This window comes from Pagrus major, chromosome 17 (assembly GCF_040436345.1).
Source record: "Pagrus major chromosome 17, Pma_NU_1.0".
Classification (NCBI taxonomy): Eukaryota; Metazoa; Chordata; class Actinopteri; order Spariformes; family Sparidae; genus Pagrus; species Pagrus major.
This window is the reverse complement of record NC_133231.1, coordinates 28,090,304-28,109,178: the sequence shown is the minus strand read 5'-3', so window position 1 is coordinate 28,109,178 and position 18,875 is coordinate 28,090,304. Positions and strand designations below refer to the sequence as shown.

At 41.0% G+C, this 18,875-nt stretch overlaps 1 protein-coding gene across 1 annotated transcript in view; it reads left to right on the top strand.

Moving 5' to 3' along the window:
* dgkb (diacylglycerol kinase, beta) overlaps positions 1-18,875 on the top strand; it is a 75,725-nt gene that overhangs the window by 28,569 nt on the left and 28,281 nt on the right. Inside the window, exons 15-20 of the mRNA XM_073485269.1 lie at positions 3,337-3,410; positions 4,721-4,795; positions 8,532-8,617; positions 9,285-9,374; positions 10,473-10,633; positions 18,541-18,605. Coding sequence (XP_073341370.1) covers positions 3,337-3,410; positions 4,721-4,795; positions 8,532-8,617; positions 9,285-9,374; positions 10,473-10,633; positions 18,541-18,605 — 551 coding nt within the window. The remainder of the gene's footprint in view (positions 1-3,336; positions 3,411-4,720; positions 4,796-8,531; positions 8,618-9,284; positions 9,375-10,472; positions 10,634-18,540; positions 18,606-18,875) is intronic.

The following is an 18,875-nucleotide window of genomic DNA, read 5'->3' as shown; positions in this document are numbered from 1 at the left end:
TAAATAATGAGGTAATAATACAAACTCAGAAATATTTATCCTTTCCATAAACTGGATAAACAAGCTGTTCTCAGAGGAAAATAAGGTCCCAGGTGGCAGGGTCCGCCACATATAAACAAAGTAAAACAGTATGAAACTGTGTTGTCCTTTAAGGTCAGTTTGTTTATTCAGTCATGAAAATAAAGAGTTTATTTAGTTTGTTAAGGCATAAAAAAATTAATGAAGATCATTTGCTTTGGATTAAAATGTCTTCCCCAAAACTACATAATGCACCTTTAAATGTGGTACAGCCTCACACAGAGGACCTGGAACTGAGGGGCAGTTTGTTCCACAGTGTTGGCGTTAAAAAACAGTGAAACTATGATCTAATCTTTGCTTTATACCTGGACTAAAATACTTTATCTGAGTGTCAGATCCGAGGTGGTGACGTGTTAAAAGATCTGAAACAGACGACAGAACCAGCTCATGTTTAAAGTCATTAACAGAAACAGAGCTGATGTGTTTTAACCAGAGATCTGTTCTCTACATGTCGTGTTTGTTCGAGGCCTGTGAACCAGCAGCCACAGCAGTTATCTCAGGAGAATATCCATGCATCAGCCCTGTTCCCATCGTTTGTAAATGAGCCTCTGCAGTCGGTCTCGGGACGTATGACTGGGCTCTTCAGGCCCTGCTGGTAATCAGGATCATACAGCAGAGCCTGATCTTCTCTAATATCTGTCAGCCAGCACGCCGGCGATGGAAACCTGCCGCTGTCTGTGGCGACTGCTCGTCTATGCGAGGCTGGGAGAGAAATATGATGAATCATATCCCAGGCACATCCATCTCTGCCTCTCGCCAGCATAATAATCAAGATTATTATTTATAATTACAGGAAGTAATGGATCACTCCGGACTGGACAGGGAGCTCATTAATTCACCCTTGGCCTGCTGGGTTAGCAGACAGGGGGAGTTAAGCGCTTCATCTGTGTCAGGGAGAGCACGGGGCGAGTCGTCGCAGACTAACCAGCACGAAGGGCGACTCAAGCAGAGGCCCGCTGGATTAGAGCTTGTTTATGTGGCGCTCTCGGCCCTCCGGCACCGCAGGTTCTGTCGCTCTGTCCACAGTTTCACTACCGCTCAGAGAAAATTCCTCTCCCACGTCACACGAGACAAACTGCCCTGCCAATTAGGAAGTGGTGACAAATAACTGTTACGACTGAAAAGTGAATCATGAGTTATCAGGTTGAGGGTATTGATCTGCAAAGAGATAGATGGTTTGTTTTACTGTACTGTTCGTCCATCGCTGTTTGAAACCTGGCCTGCACCAGAACACAGAAAACACCTTAATATCAGCTTCAGTTTGGGTAAAAACTGGAGCAAATGTGCAATAACTTGTTTTATTTTGATAGCATGAGACATCCTGTATTTTTCTTTTTGACAACATAATCATGAAAACATCCAAACCAACAATGAATTTGTCCTACTACGACCCAATCGCCAGAACAGCTGTTGGCAAGTTATATACTGTCTGTTCTTCCTCTGTGTCATAGAGATTCATTATTGTCCAAAACTACTGAAAACACATCAGTGAGCCGCACTGTTGCACTGAGAAACATGTTCATACATTACACTGAATGCACACACTGTCTGCTGCTGTAGATACTAATTAGTGCACTTTATGTGTTAATCCACCAACAAAATAGTCCCCAACAAATGCACATTTGCTTTAGTTTAAATGTGTTTTAATAAAAACTACAGTACCCAGCTGTTTTAGGAAATAACTTTTTTTTTTTTCCAAAAGAAAGAAAATAAATATTTGTGACTTGTTAATACAGATTATCAGCCTTGTGGTCACAGACAGAGTTGGAAAGATAAGAGCTAACCAGGGTTTGGTGGTAATAAATTACATGTAATCAGGATTTCATATCTTTAGATTTAATTTAATTACCTGCAATCAGCCCAGATTATATTTTTAAAAAGTTGTAATTACATCATGTATCTTTAAAATATGGCAATTTTAAAACTGAAACTGTTGTAATGATGACATATATCATCATAAAAAGACCGCCTGGCATACTCTTAAATACTCTCATAGACAAGTGCTCCACTTCTGCGGACCTGTTGGGAGAAAATAATGTTCTTGAGTCAAGATGTGAAGGTGGCAGCAGTTGCTCCAACTCAACTCCACGTTATTCACAAAGCTCTTCACACACAGCACAGTCGATCCAAAGCTTTACAGCACACAGAGGAAGCCGACATTAAAAAACAAAAGGACACAAACAAAAGAGAGGAAAATGAAATTAGAGTGAAGATACAATGATGAGAAAAATAAAAAATAATATGTCATTACTGTTATTATAGCAGCAGTATAAACAACAATGGCACTAATATAAGTATCGATAATATGTTGCCACCATATTATAACAGCAACAGCCCTAAAGAGGCTTCAGGGGATTACCAGGGCTGATAAACAATAATGGACAGTTAAAGGCCAACGAGTGAAAGTTTGTTTTAAGATGACTCGAGAAAATCTCAGTAGTGGGGGAGTGGCGGGTGGCGGGAGGAAGAGAAATCCAGAGTTACCGGAGTCCAAAACAGCCTTTAATTCAGGAGGATATTGCAAACACAAGAGGGTTTATGTTGAGTGCAGTTTGTGCAAGTCAAAAATAAAGTTCATGTCACACAGAAGAAACAAATGCAACATGTTGTAAAACACACTCAGTCCACCTGTTTGTGCCATTAATGTTTCTGTAAGAGAAAAATAATTTCACCACCTGATAAACGTGTTTTGTTTAAAGAGAACAGCTGAGTCGTGTTTTTCCGTCAAAGGTGCAGCATTTCCATGTGTAATTTTAAAGTAATCCAAAAGTAATCAGATTAGATCACATTTGTGTTCAGTGTCTGACTACAGTACTCTGATCCGGTCCTGGGACGAACACGTTGCTGGATTTAGTCTCCAGCCTCACCCTGTGAACATACTCCAGTACATCATTTGACCAAAAAATTAACTTAAAGGGAACATTTACGTGATTTATTTTGCCTTAAAAGAACATTTTCTGTGGCTTCATCACTGCTCTCCTTTATAATTAGATATTATAATTAACACAAGATTAAATTTGGACTCAGGTAAAGTACTGGCGAGCGCCCACACTTCTCCATAGGGGAAGGTTGTGCCACTTGTGCATCTCTGCAATGAAACAGGGGGAATCTATAAAATGAAGCAGATGATGACTGGCATGGCTTGGATGTGCTGTATATACACTAAAATGTCTGAGGGATATGGCTTGAAAGTGAATTCCTGTGAAGCATCCTGCAGTCTCCAAACACCGACGGTTTGTTTTGACATCTCCCATTCAGATCACAACAATAGAGGGCACTCATCCTCTGCTAGTGTTTGTCAATCCGAAGAGCGGGGGGAAGCAGGGAGAGAGGTAAGTACACAATCTGTCTCAACATGCTACAAGAGGCCTCTGAAGCCCTCGCTCCTCCTCAGCCGCAGAGGGAAGGCAGCGGCGTGGCCTCTGGCTGCAGAGAGCTTTGGGCTTACTTAGTCAAATAAAAACACGGTAACGTTAACCTAAAACGCCGACCGCCGCCGCCTTCGCCGTCACATCACACCACCACCCCTCCTGCTCACACACCGTCTCCTCCTCACAGACTCCCCCCCCGGCTGTCACGTCCCTGGCTGGTCCCCCTTCTTTAACCCAGGGCTAATTGGGTTATTACTGAAACATATTCATTCACTCCTTATTACGCCGGCCCTCATTTGTTTAAATTATGAGATCAAAATATGACTTCAGCCAGTTGATATAATGAAATTGGAATTAAAATGAATTAGTCTTTCTAATGGTTTTCTCCTCAAGGGGACTTTGGGTATGTCCCACCCCGCTGCCCAGTCCACTGCCTCGTCACACTCTGATTGGACGTCGGTCCGTGTCAACGCTCAATCCAGCTTTTTAAGGCCTCAGTGTTTCTGCAAACTACGGATGTGTTTAAACTTGACATTTTCTTTGTGTTGCTACTTTCTTCGAGTTTCTATATTTTCAATTTTTGGTGTAGACACAAAAACCAGTTGGTTAGGGTTAGAAAAAGATCAGGTTTTGTCTTAAAATATCTGTTTAGGTCGACACAAACACAGGAAATTGTCCTGAAATCTTGTTAAACAAATTTAATGGTTACATCCTCACAAGTGCTGAAGTGCTGGAGACTGCACTTCAGCACTTGTGAGGATGTAACAGTCGTCTCTGGTTTGACAGCAGAGTAAACAAAGTACACACGTTCTTTACTCAAGTAGAAGTACAGATACTTGTGTAAAAAAAGACTTTGGTAAAGAGAAAAGGTACTGATTGAACTTCTTGACTCAAGTAAAAGCAACAAAGTACAGGTTCTGAAATGTACTCAAAGTATAAAATTGAAAAGTGTCCTTCTGAAGGACATTTCCTCGGGCCATTTCTGTGCAGAGATAAATGAACCGAGCCTGAAACCTGTCTTCTCACGTCTTTTACTTTGTTTCGTCTCGCTACATCCGCCGCGCGTGATGTGCACTGATTAAAATCAGTCCTGTGATGTTGGGAAGGCAGCGTGCAGTGACACAAAATAAAAATAAGGAAAAGGAAAATGCCAACAATTTAATTGGACAAGGTTGATCTGCGATACTTGAGACTTGTTCTGTTTGTTGACTTGATGTTCTGGTAAACGTGTTGTTTTCTGATGTTTCCTCTCTTTATTTTCACTCCTGTAGGATTTACAGAAAGTTCCAGTATCTTCTGAACCCGAGACAAGTCTACAACCTGGCCAAGAACGGACCCATGCCGGGGTAAGTTGGTCATTGTGTGTCTGAACAATAGTCAGGTGCCCATATAGACATTTAAACATGTTTTGCTTGCTATAATCATCCCTCCTGTTCATATTAGACATTAAAGGAAGTTCACCCAAAAATATAAATTCAGTCACTATCTGCTCCCCCTCGTGCTGATGGAAAGTCAGGTGAAGTTTTGTCGTCCACAAAACATTTCTGGAGCTTCACAGCAAAACAGTGTTGCAGCATTCTCCTTAACAACTGAAGTAGATGTGTACAACAGAACAAACGGCTTGATACTGTACAGCTCGTCTGGCGATGTAAAAAATACATTTTAAAGTTTTGGTAAAGGTAATATGAGCAGGCTTCAGCAGTCGGAAATAGACAAATCAAGTGAGTATCTTCCAGATGTACCGACTTGTTAGCGCTGGACTCGCTCTTTGTGTTACTGTCTGTCAGCACTGAAACACAAAGACAAGATTTAGTGCTTAAAACAACGGTAACTTTAAAGGTTCCTGCTGGGAAGAGATCTCTTAATGGTCAGTCTGATCCGGACAAATGTGCATTAAACACACTGTTTTAACACAAACTTAAAATCTGTGGACTTGCCCTTTAAGCTGGTCAGAGACATGATGTCCATTTTAGAAAATACAGCAGATGTGATGTCAAAATAATGGTAACTCTTTACGATAAGGTCCTTGTAATTAGCATTAGTTAATATATTAGACTCTTGAAAGTCCTCAAAGGATGCTAATTAACATTAACACGACTATATAAATCATAATAACAGCACATTCAACACTTTATTGTTAGATTATAAGATATTTATAAGATCAGTAGGAACTTGTTAACAGTTTATAAATACTTAAGATCGTTAATAAAAACCTTAGAAGTTTTTTTATGAGCATTTCAAACCAATGACTCCTTTATTATGCACTTATTAACTCAGACCTTAATATAAAACGTTACTGCTCACTGGCAAATAACTTGAAAACTTGCATGAAGGGATCAAAACTTCAATAAAAAGGTACATTTTGATCACTTTTATAATTTTTCACGTAAAATACATTATTTTTATATTCAAATTATATATCAAATGAACACGACAGTGAAGAAATGCACTGCAAAAAAAACGTTTGCATAATTGTAACATTTTTATGTAGCAGGGTGAGAATTTTTTTGTTTAAAAAATTATAAAAACATATTTTGATTGACAATGTGATCTGCCTCACATCAGGTTCGACTTTGCAGCAATTTTAGACATTTAAAATGCTTAATTATGATGTTAATTGTTGTTAAAATCGAAAGAAAGAAAGAAAGAAAGAGAGAGAGAGAGAAAGAAAGAGACAGATACAGTGTCGTCTAATGATCTTCTGTTTACAAACAGGCTGTTGTTGCTCTCGTATAATACCCACCATCACATGCAGGAGAGTCCTTTAGTATTAGAGCCTTCACTCACTTCCCTCACGCAGCTCAGACACAAATGAGGTGAGTTCACACATAACGAATCCTGGAGACGACGGTATCATGCCGTAGCCTCAGACGAGCGGCGGCTCCGTATGCATATGTGAACGGAGCGCCGGTGACACAGATGACTGGCGGATAGAGAAGGGGTGACGCTCTCGCCATACCACATGTGATCACGCATACAGACGAGGGGGCTCGCTGCAGGCCGTAGGTGCGGCCGGCGGCGGGTTTCCTATGGTTCACACCTGTGATTAAGACGATGAATGGATCATTTACATGCACGAGGCTCCTTCACTTTGCTGTTAAAACATACAGGAATGCCTCGCCGCCCGTGCTGCCACCTTGTTTGGCTTTGATTAGATCTGAAAACAGAATCTTTGGGGGCTTATAAAAAATAAATACACAGCGGCACACGCAGGTTTGGGCTGCCTGTGTGGAGGACAGCTCACAGATTGTGCAGACGCAGCTCCCGGAGTTTTTTGGAGCTGACCTTGTGTCCGCTGTTTTTTTTTATTCTATTGATGTTCCTGCACGTGGCCTCAAACATCACCTGCATCCCCTCCGCTGAACCCAGAGCTTCTCTCCACAGCTGACAACTTCCCAGATGACCTTGCCCCACCGTAACCTTGTTAATATTTTGTCAAGTGTGCGCACCGCCGCACACATTAGCGAGGTGAACGGTCACCGTCGGACACGGCAGGCCGAGGCAGCAGCGCGCACTGCTGTCAATTAGCTGCCTCGCTAATGCAATTACAGCAAATGAAGTGTTTGTTTCTTGGTATTTAAATATCCCCAAAGTTGCCTTTCATGTTCGCGGCCGTCTGTTTTGCGTCTAATATGGTTTGTGGTCCCAGTTGGAGAGTAATTGAGCGAATCATTTACCCGCCATACGAGGCTCGGAGGCTGGCTCATTCAGTTAGGGCTTTGTTATTGTGAAGGAACGGAAGAAGTTGGACTGAACATTGCCTGTCATGATCCAATTAGCCCTCGAACAGGCAGGCTAGCTCGCTGAATGAGTAATTGTCAATGCGACATGTGTTATTTTGTGGGATTAGAGGGGGAGCTCAAAAATATGCTGCTCATGATCTGCTCACAGCTCGTCTCACATGTCTCAACTACCATTCATTTCTTTGAAGACCAAACAATCTATCATGTTAAAATCATTTTTCAAAAGTAGATTGAAATAAAATGTGACATGAGACAACATAAGACGTGTTAACATCATACTCAGGACGATGGGGAGGAATATTTTCATTGTTGATTAATCTGGAGATTATTTTCTTGATTAATCGTCTTTTAAAATGTCAGAAAACTGAAAAATGTCGATCAGCGTTTCTCAGAGCGAAGATGACGTCCTCAAATGTCTTGTATATTCAATATACGTCGTAGAGGAGTAAAGAAATCAGTAAATATTCACATTTATCAAGCTAAAGTCAGAGAATTTTGACATTAAAAAAAAATTACTCAGACCGATTGATTATCGATTATCAGAGCTTAAAAGAGCAACACTGTATTTTTGACTTTTTTTAACACTTCAAGGGAAAAAGTTTAGAAAATAATCCTTCAAATTTGTATGAGCTGTGATACAGAATATTTTCTAATCCTTCACTGAATTAAATGTATAGATACAAAAGTGTAAAAATACTCAGTGACAAGTTAAACTTTCACAGTGGAAGAATGTCAAAGTACATCAAAAATGTCTATCAGTGTTTCCCAAAGATCAACGTGACGTCCGCAAATGTCTGACTGGAGGAAAGAAACCAGAAAATATTCACATTGAGGAAGCTGAAATCAGACTCAAACCGATTAATTGATTATCAGAATATATGTTAATAAGCTTTAATAGCTGACAACTAATCAAGTAATGGTCGCAGCTTTCATATTTGTTATTTATTACCTCTTTAAGCCTTGAATAAGTTAAATTTAAATGAAAATATATGAACAGTTCAGCGGAGAAAATGTCTCTTTGTTGGAACAACAACTTGTGGACTTATAGATTTAAGATTATCAAATGTTACCTCAAAAGTAGTACCTCAAAACTGAACACAATGTGCCCCGGTTACTTTCCACCAGTGTAAAATGAGCATGCAGGAAAAAAATCTGCATATCGTGTGATAAATTTCAACATCATAATAAAGAACTAAACATTAAAGGGTTCAGCAGAGCAATTAAAATAAGCGTAAAGCATTTGTATGTAGATAAACTGCCTTTAAATGTCTAATAAACAATAAAATACAAAGTGAAAGTAAGTTCTGCTGTGGCGCTGACGTGTGTTTGTTCTCTACAGGCTGAACTTCTTCAGAGACGTTCCTGATTTCAGAGTTCTGGCCTGCGGAGGCGACGGCACCGTGGGCTGGATCCTCGACTTCATAGGTACTCAACTACACTGTACATTTCATAATATCTGACATTATCAAGAATTTTGTCCCTCTTCACCTTCCTTAGAATCAATTATTCCACACTGTCAAACCTCCTGCTGCTCCGGTTTATTCACTCGTTCTGTCCTTCCTGTCTGATCACGTACAACAGAGTAAACTTAAATACTTTGTTTCTTTTTTTGGCAAAATTGCATTTGTTTTTTATTAGTTTTCAAAGACAGCATCACTCCTGTTGTTCTGCCTGAAATGGTGAGGTGTATTTTATGGTTTGTATATAGTGTAAACACTTTAATTATATCCGAGTCTGCGTATTCAGGGGTGGTAAAATGGGATGATTACGTGAGTTGGAAAAACAACATACTGGTCATCATTTGAGAAAAAACAGAATCACCTGGCCTCTATTTGGTCTCCAAGACGTGTTACTTGTTCTGGCTCTCAAAAATTGCCTCAATTTTTTATCAATCAAAACAAAGAGAGGTAATAACTGTCAGGCAAAATGCGTCTCTTGAAATAGACTGTACAACTCAGCAGTCATATTGACTTGTAGTTTTACAAGCAGGGCTGCAAAATGGATTTGATGCTTTCCTTTGCAAGTTATCTTTTGCGGTGAGTTTGTTTTCTTGTTTTGCTCCGTGTTGTGATATTTGTCCCCGCTGCTCCAGATAAGGCCAACCTGGACAGGAACCCCCCCGTGTGCATACTTCCTCTTGGCACGGGCAACGACCTGGCAAGATGTCTGCGATGGGGAGGAGGTACTGACAGAAAATAGACACATTGCGGTGAAATGCATGGCCTCACTTCACCTCATTACATTCATGGTTAAATGTATAAGTATACTGTGATATAACCCGGCGTAATCATCATAATTATAAAAAAATACAGAAGCTCAAAGAGTAATTATAGACTACTTAAAGAAGGGGCGCAAATAACAATTATTTTCATTATCGATGACTTTTGACATTGCAAGAGAGATGATCCGCCAGTTACTACATGTACTTTGGTATTTCTGCTTATTGTGATGTCATTTCTTGGAGTATCATCAAATTCTTTATACGTCTTAAATCTGTACAATCTAAGCTAAAATCTTGTCGAAGTCAATCAACCATAATAATTGATAAAAGTCTAAAAATGGTCATAAATAAAAAAAAAAAGAAAAGAAAAAACCTAATTCTACTAAAAACACACACAAAAAATATTGATCCCAAACTATTCCTCCTCTGGAGGAACGTTGTCACCAATTTTTTGAATAGCACTAATGCGATGACGTCGATAAGTATTGATTGATAAGCAGTTAGGATTAGCTGTAGATTCATTTTTCTGTGGATTGACTTATAGTTTAATCACCTCACTGAATTAAAGCACAAGAGGTTTGAGACCCAAACTGAAAATATATGGTGCACAAGTTAACAGATCAGTTTTCAAAGCCAATATTTTTGTAACCATTGTCAGATATTACAAATATTTCACGATATCATTTATCTTGTCAGGTTAGAAAATCTCCTTATACGTTGGTCGCATCATAAAACTCCTGTGAAACAGATTATTCAAACATTTTTATAATTTGAAATCTCTTTAAGAGTGAAGACCAGTCGCACCTGAGTAGTACCAGGACAGAATCTTCCGTGATGAGAGCAAACAAAACGTATATCAGTCGTCACTTGTGCTCCATCAGTAGAAGTAAATAATCAATATGAGTCTGATATTTAACAAACAGCCAATATCAGCCTTGTAAATCAATAAACCAGGAAGTCAGAGGCAGTTTGCACTCGCATGTTAAGCATCATCCAAGTATCACGAGCTGTTCTCGACCCACTTTAACACATCTCGTGTTTTTTTTTTCTCCACCCGAGGCTACGAGGGCGAGAGCCTCCTGAAGATAATGCGGGACATCGAGAACAGTTCGGAGGTGATGCTGGATCGCTGGAAGATTGATGTCACACCCACAGATAAGGATGAGCGAGGCGACCCGGTGCCTTACAGTATCGTCAACAACTACTTCTCCATCGGAGTGGTGAGTCGGACGCTTTATTCTGGTGAATGGGCCGAGCTTTCTTTGTTTAAAAGCAGGCTGGTATCACGCAGAACAGCGAGGGACTAGAGTGATGACTAGAGTGATGACTAGAGTGATGGCACCTTTTTAACGAATCTCTTCCACACCGAAGTTAAATTTGCTGGTGGTGACAAAGAGTCTCAGTCACAGAACAGAAAAGGTGCCAGTAAACAGCTTAAAAACCCCAAATACAAACCTCAACACAACAGAGACAGAAGACACAGACGTATTTTTATAACTCCCTCCTGTCGGTAATTCTTGGTTCTGTTATTAAAGGTTGAATAAAAACAAAAACAATACGCGGTGGCTGCAGTAACAGCATAATCAGTCAATTTATTTGTTTTGAAGCACGTCGTGGTTAGGGCCTTTATTGAGATGTGCTTAAACCTGAACCGTCTCTGATTGATAAACAAGCCTCGTTGTGTATCTGCGCGGCGTCAGGCGGCCGTCAGCAACCCCCCCTCCTGTCCATCTCCACCATAATGACACTTATTTCACGTAGCTCATGTTAGCCATTACTGATAAATGTCAGGGGGGAAATATGGTAATTGACATTTGCAGGTGGTAGAGGAGGGAGCCACTCGGTGTTGTGAGATTCGTACAGACTGTGGCAGGGACATAAGTGATGCATGGCCTTACAAATGTTAGTTGAATAACACCTCCAGCCTGGGCCCCTAATGACGATGTTAGAGGATATTAGAGGACAGGTCTTGTTAACATTGTGATAGAGGAGAACAGCGGCTGTAATCTGTCTGCAGTGCTCAACATATGGTGATGTGTTCAGGGGGAAGTGGTGACACTGTGGAATAAATCTCTAAACATTCATCCTAATGTTTCATCTGCATTAATTTCCCAGAGTAAATGTCAAAAAGACACGTAAACACATGCGTCTTCATCTTTTGTGACAAACCTTTGTGGCCGGGTGTGGGTCAGGGCTTCTTCTGTCAAGTCAACTTTATTTAAACAGCGTTTTAAAAACTGCAGAAACGACTCGCGATAAAGAAAGTTTATGACCCAAAGGAAAGGAGTCGGAGCTTGGAAGCTCATTTAAGAAGTACGGATGTTTAAGTCAAAATCCAGCGTAAAACATGGGTTTAATAAAGGCCAGCAAATAAAAAATGTATTAAATGATCATGTCTGCATTTCTCTTCAGCATATAAAGTGTGCTGCTTTAAAAAAAACAACTTTTTATTCTTAAATAGTCTCTAATCTCTGCATATATGGTCAGTTTTCACCTCATTTGCTGCCTCAAATGTGTCAGTGCAACCAGACTAAAACCAGTAGATGTAAGAGGGATAACAGTCATAAAGCATTAAAGGGATAGTTTGGGTCTTTTGATGTGGGGTTGTATGAGGTACTAGTCAGTGTGTTACCTGCAGTAGATGACCGTCATCTAGCCACCGGTGTAGAGAGCCAGCGCTCAGCACCGTCAGGAATTTCCTACCTTAACATATATATATCCATTTAGATGTACGCTATGTTTTGAACATTTTTGGTGCTTTACATCGCCGTTATACAGCCTTTCTTTTTGGCACTACATACCCTCAACCGTACAACGTCCGTATTCCTACGCACATGGATGTTGGGGCTCCTGCAGCTACAGAGGTACCATGTGAAGGCCCAACAAGTGAGCGATCGGGCTGCTTTTGTGTTCCCCAGTAAGTTCCTGACACCAGTCGGGGCTGTTGTTAGTGAGGAGCATGTTTCCTACATGTGTTGATGGTGTCATGGATGGATTATGAGTCACCGGACACAGTGTCTGCCAGGAGGAAATTGATTGTTGTAACATGGCAGTTTTTTGTTTTACTTATATTTTTGGTATCAGTACATCTGAGGGGACATTTTGAGGGTATTTTAATATTAGGGTGGATGCGTAGTCCACAATATATGTTGTGTTTGCTGCCCTGCCCCACCGTCCAGGAGCACAACACACAGACTTGGTGGTTATTCTGCATCTTTCTCTAGTTTTGTGTCTCTTTGTGGACATATTGCGTAATCGTACGGTCATTTTGTGTCTGCTGTGGTCACTTTGCACCTCCTTGTGCAAAGTCTGTGTCCCTCCTCCCCGGGCCTGTGTTCGGAAGGCCCATTCAGTGATCCATTTATAGATTGTGTGACTGACGAGGTCCTTCGTATTCAGGTTTTCAAGCTTTCTTTTTAAATACACGATGAGGCTCGAGCAGAAGTGTAATTCCAGGTTCAGACGACACAACATCAGCAGGATGTTGCCTGACCTGACAGACAGACACTGTAGACACCTCATCATAAAACACACTTCATTCAAACTCACCAACACAGTGTTTGTTTGTTTTTCCACAGTCATCTCTGGTTTGGTCGAAATAAATCCTCAGTTCACAAAGTAAGATGTGAAAATATTCCAGCTCGACACGCTGCTGATGTCCGACTCTCTCCCGCTGCACGCCTCTCCGATCCCAACCTGCTGTGTTTTCTCGTCCCCGTAGTCCGAGCTGCTGTAAATCACCTCTGTGCTGTATCCCCTGTTGTCAGACTGACCTCAGTCCGTCTTGGAGGCTGTGTTCAGTCCCAGTCTGGTGTCCAGCCGTTTTCACTCTCGCGGCCAAATCCAGTTGAGCTTGGGCCCCGTCGCCTTTGGTGACTCCTCCTGTGACAGACAAACTCTTGGGCCACTGGCTCCACGGCTAACTGAGCCATGAGCTAATTAGCGGTAGCTAGCTACAGCTAAGGATTGCTAGCCATGAGCAGCAGTTGAGGGAGTCGGTTACTCTGGTGATATGCTGCCCCCTGTGTTTTTGGAGCCACCTTTGAATACTGGCCATCGTCTACACATTTTACCTGTAAATTTATATTTGAACACATTCAGTCTTATGTTTTCACACAGTGTCACAGCTTTATTCAGAGTCGTTATGTGTTATGAGGAGTGAAATGTATTCGCCACATTTATGATGGCTCAAGGCTACAAACAATTAATCCGTTGAGAAAGTAAACATACATTTGTTTGTTTACAGTAAAACTCTGAGGGGAACATTTAATTGGGACTTTGGGGCAACCAGAAAATCAGCAGAACATCAGTAAAGCTTGCTAAAAAAACCCAAAAACAAATACAGAAGTGTTGAGGTTTTAGAAAGATGTAATCAGGGTGAAAAGCCAGAACAGGAGTACGAATCTTTAGATCTGAAAGGTGAGACGAAGGTGACAGAAGATGAGTCAAGATCTGGTGTGATTGAGTCTCTCCATGTCAAAAAATGCATTTATTGAAGAAACACTTTTCATTTCACACGGCTGTTCACACATCCCCTGTCTTTCCTTATAAAACTCTTCAATTCAGGCTGTTAACTAAAGCTAAAGTACCCGAAAAATGACGATGCTCGAGTGAAACTAGTTGCTTCCTTGTTGCAGTGAGAACATTAAAAGAAAACATCTTCGTCCTGCCCGGCTCATAAAGTCATTATAACTCCTTCTCGTGTTTGTTAGCGGGATTAGCACCCAGCAGGCGTGATGATGACAAATGAAGTTGTTTGTGGGGGATTAAGAAGACTTTGAGCTCTCTATGGATTTGAGTGTGATATAATATTTTGTGACAGATTTTTTTTTTTTGCTTTCCGTTGAACGTAAAAAAAAAAAAAAAATTACAATAAAGATTATGCGACAAGTCAAGCTAATAATTACCTTTAGAGATTATGCAGATGAAGAGCAGATTGTTTCTGTAATGACATTGTTGGAAATAAAAAGATCAGCAGTCGCAGCCGCTGCGGACACCGAGCGTCACCTCGCCAACGTGTCTGAAGTCATTCAAAGAGAAGTCCTTTTAAATTCAGATTTGTCTGACTGTCAGCCGCTCGTACAGAACGGACCGAAATATTCTTGGCACAACTTCATTTTCCAGGTGATTCTTCCCAAAAAAGATCTTTTTTTTTTTTGGTAAATTTCTCCGACCCAACCTTCTGCCACGGCCCGGTTGGGTTGAGAATTAATGACGCCATCCCTTTGGGAGGATGTGGAAGTGACGTGAAGTGTAATGATCTCAATCAGGGCCAGGGGTGAGAGACAGAACTAATCACTGAGCGCGCTCCACTACCATAATGCAGTCAGTCGCCCTAATGACCCTGGCGCTCCTGTCAAAGCCATTACTCTCCCCCGTAGTGAAAGGCACATCAAACCGCTGGGGCCCACTCATAATTGGACTAAACTTTGAGCTATGAGAGGACATTACACATGTCCTGTATTAATTTGGGTGCCAGATTTTTACATTGGTAATTATTTGAGGGCAGCTAGGGGGAGAGAGAGAGTGAGTGAGCTGACGACGTCCCACCGCCGCCGCCAGATGTGAACGTGTCCCTAAAAGTGTTGACGGCGTCTGTCTTGTGTCGTTTTATTTAGGTTTCGTGGGTTTGTTTTCTGATACACAATCAGGCTCCAGGTGAGAGTTAAGTTTTTGATGTGTTTTTTAAAAATATAGTGTAGCAGCTGGGTAAACTGTCTCACCACAAGGTCCATTTAGTAGATATTCTGAGGCTGTTCACATGATCCTCATCAGCAGTTTAAGGACATTTCGACCGCGTTCAAAGTTACGTCTCGACCTGTGAAACAACGGCCTGACTGGACAAAGTTTGATATATTCTTTAGTGAGGAGACACTATCAGGGGACAGTCATTTCGATGTTTTATCACCACAGAGATGAGAATTTGGGCGAAATTGTAGTAATTCAAGATAAATATTGTGTAGTTTTAGACGTTTAGACATCTTAACATGACAATGTGATCATTTTGTGTTGTAGTTTTAAAAAATACAGGAACGCAAAGAGGTCCTGAGATAAATACGGCGAGTCACAAAATAATTCAATTGATGAAAAATAAGAATTTTTTATAACTTTCTCAAATTTCTAAATTAATTGAAATACTTAGAAGTTGTAACAGGCTGCTAGAAATCCTTTAAAAGAAACAAAAATTGTTTGTCTGAATGTCCTCACACAGGTTAAAACCTGATAAGATGTGATAAGTTTTGTTTTAAGAAGGCTATTAGCCAAAAAGTTTGAAAACCACTCGTTCAAATGAATGATTCCACGCATGATGTCGTGAAAAACAAAGAAAATAAGTTAAGGTTGTTGTTTTATATGTGATAGAGATTCATTAATTTAATCATTTATTTGTAATTTTGCATATCTGCCATGTTTTGACATAATTCCATATTGAACAAATGTCCTTAAAATGTAAATATTTCAATATGTTTCATCCTTTGTGATGCCGATTTCTGTTATATGGCAGCGTTAGCGTTAGGCCGCTACGCTGATGCACCTTAAAGCATTACAAAGGCTGCATCAGTGCAGGGTGACAAAAGGCCTTTATCCACTCCTGGTTGCTTGAAATCGCTGTTTACTGTTGCAAAAGCTGCAGCTCCACTTGTACAGATCTCAGATAATAGAGCCCAAACCAAAGGGGAGACAACCTCTCCTCGCTTTTGCTCTCTTGTTTGCAGCTATTGTCCTGTTTGTAAGAAAATCAAGTTACACTCTCTCAGATATATCCATCATCGCACCTTTCTGGCTCGCGTTGGAAGCGTGAGGTGAGTCTGCGGGGATCTTGAAGAATTCTTTTGGTCTTGTGCTTACAGCGTCTTGAAGAGACATCAAGAGAAGCTCCATTGATTTTTTCTCTTTTGGCTTCTCCTAAATTTCTGTACAGAGAGCTAGCAGGGGGTCCTCCCTGTACGTGCTGTTTCAATAGTGCCACTCAAAATGGAGCGGGTCAAAACAGATTGCTTCAGTGGAAGAGGGGGGAGAGGAACAAGCCTCAAAAAGTTTGCAGCAACTTTTCTCCCACTCTTTTCTTGAGATGTTTCCTGAGCCAGACAAGTTTGTCAGGAGTTTGGTTTGTTTTTCACAAAGGCCTTGCCAGCATTTTTCTGCTGACACCGACTTAGAAGTGTAAATTAAAGGAAATCTCAGTGCCGTTCCTCCCTGTGTAGCTCATCACTGGAGACTTTAAGATCTGTTCTCGAGGTCCTCTGCAGACTTTATGACACAACTGACCTCATATACATTCAGCTTTCAAGTGAATTACTTGTGTATATTAAATGCCTCTTTCAGAAGTCATCACATACAGACAGGCTGACGAACATTTGTTGAAGGTATCTTTGAAAAGAAATACATTTTCCCTTCTTAAATTGTTACATGTGAATTTTAAATAAATTGAAAAGTTTCACAAATTTTCGCATATGAAAGAAAATAATGTCACATGTGATCTGGAAATGTTCACCTCAATTAGATACATACGTATGAAATGTTCTTTACTTCATCAATGTGACGTTACAGAGAGGCAAGGGGAAAAGAAGAGGGAGAACCAGAGTCTCTGGTGAGTGCTGAGTTCAGTCAGAGGTTGACTTAAACTCAAAAGCACAGACACAATCTGGCTGTTGGGAGCGAATAAACTTTCAAGGTACAAGGTCATTTATTTGTCGTTATACAACACAGGGTTGCGTAACTAAATGGAAGTTCATAAACTCCTTCATGCTACACAAATTACAGAACTTATATACAGATATTGATGTACAAATCAGGGAAAACCCACATCAGGGAAACACTGTCCATCAACTTTGACTGTGTGCGCACCGAGCATCGATGTTACAAACACAGAGTCCAGCTGTAGTCCTGCGCTCTGTCGGCTCAGATCACCTGACGAGGTCAAGCAGCTTTATTCGAGATGTTGTGGTGGACAACAGTCTCTGATTTCAAGTTGTTTGACCAGCCTGAGTCTCATTTTGTCCGTTTCCTTAACAAACAACAGGACAATAACCAGCAGCAGCTTTAAACCGAGCTGGATTAGCATGGCTCTTAGTCCGCCTCTTTTCCTCGCTGGGTCCGGTTGGTCAGGATGATTCGAAAGACGCTGTGGGCCACGATTGTCTCAAAGGCTGCTGCTCTTTTTCTCCAGTGATGATGACAGTATTTCTGCCAGAGGGAGTATGTGTTTCAGCAATAAAGATGGTAAAAAAACAGTTTAAAAAACTAAAATGTGACAAAATTTGGAGGAGCTACCAAAAAAACACTACACGGCTTGAGATTTTGGTACAAATGTCCATGGATGAGATAATGTGTAAACGTTTTATTCACTATATATACTGTAAGTTGATGCTTTAATACCAGATAACAGTCCTACCCGACTGAGATGGTGTTAATATACCAGTGAAGCGTCTCTGTCAGTCACACCACTCTAACATATGTAACATGAACTGTATCGCCTCGACACCATGAACTCCAACGAGGCTCCACTTTTTGCCCCAGGCCACAAAGGGAGACACGGGGGGAGAGAGGGGGGAGATTAGAGAGGGTGAGAGGAAGGTCGAGAGTGACATATAGATAAAGAGAGAGAGAGAGAGAGAGAGAGAGGGAGGTTGCCGGGGTGTCGGCAGCATTCTGTAGGTTAGCTGGGAGCTGTGATTACTCACAATGTGTGTTTAATTAATTAGCCTGTGAGGAGGCAGCGTGCTGTTCATCAGAGCTCCTGTCAATACCTCCTCCATCCCAGGCTCAAACCCCGCCGCCACCTCCACCGCTCAGCTTCTTTCACCTCGTAGTCACGCACACGAGGGACGAGCGAGGTGTAACTGCACTGTTCGAGAAGTTGGGAAAGTTAGTTTAATGAGGAAGAAGCCGTCTCGGATGTAAAGGCAATATTTTAAAGTAACGGTTCGGTTCGGTCGCATATCATCATATTCATAAACTAAAACTATTTTGTCCTCATCGTACTGACCTCACAAGACATTCAGAGGTTTGAAGTTTGAAGAGATGAGAATAACTTTGCTCCATTTTTACAAACTAATGTTAACAAGACTAAATAAAACTCAACATTGTTCACAGCACCTGAGTTAAACAACTCGACTCTCTCTTTCAGGATGCCTCCATCGCACATCGTTTCCATGTCATGAGGGAGAAGCATCCTGAGAAGTTCAACAGCAGGTACGTTTGTGTTTTATCACCTAATGGGAGGAAGCTCAGCTTAAAGCACATCAGAACCATTTCGCCTAAACAAAACACAGTTCCAGCACCAAGCAGCTGAAGCAAAAGCAACAGAAATGGTGCATGCCCACTAAAGAATACTAGTGATCATAGTATTTCATGTAAATGCCATGTAAAAGCTGAGACTCCACAGATTTAAGGCCATAAACAGTTGTATTCAGATGGAAGGGATACCTTGAATGAAAGGTTGCACAGATGTGCTAAAATGGA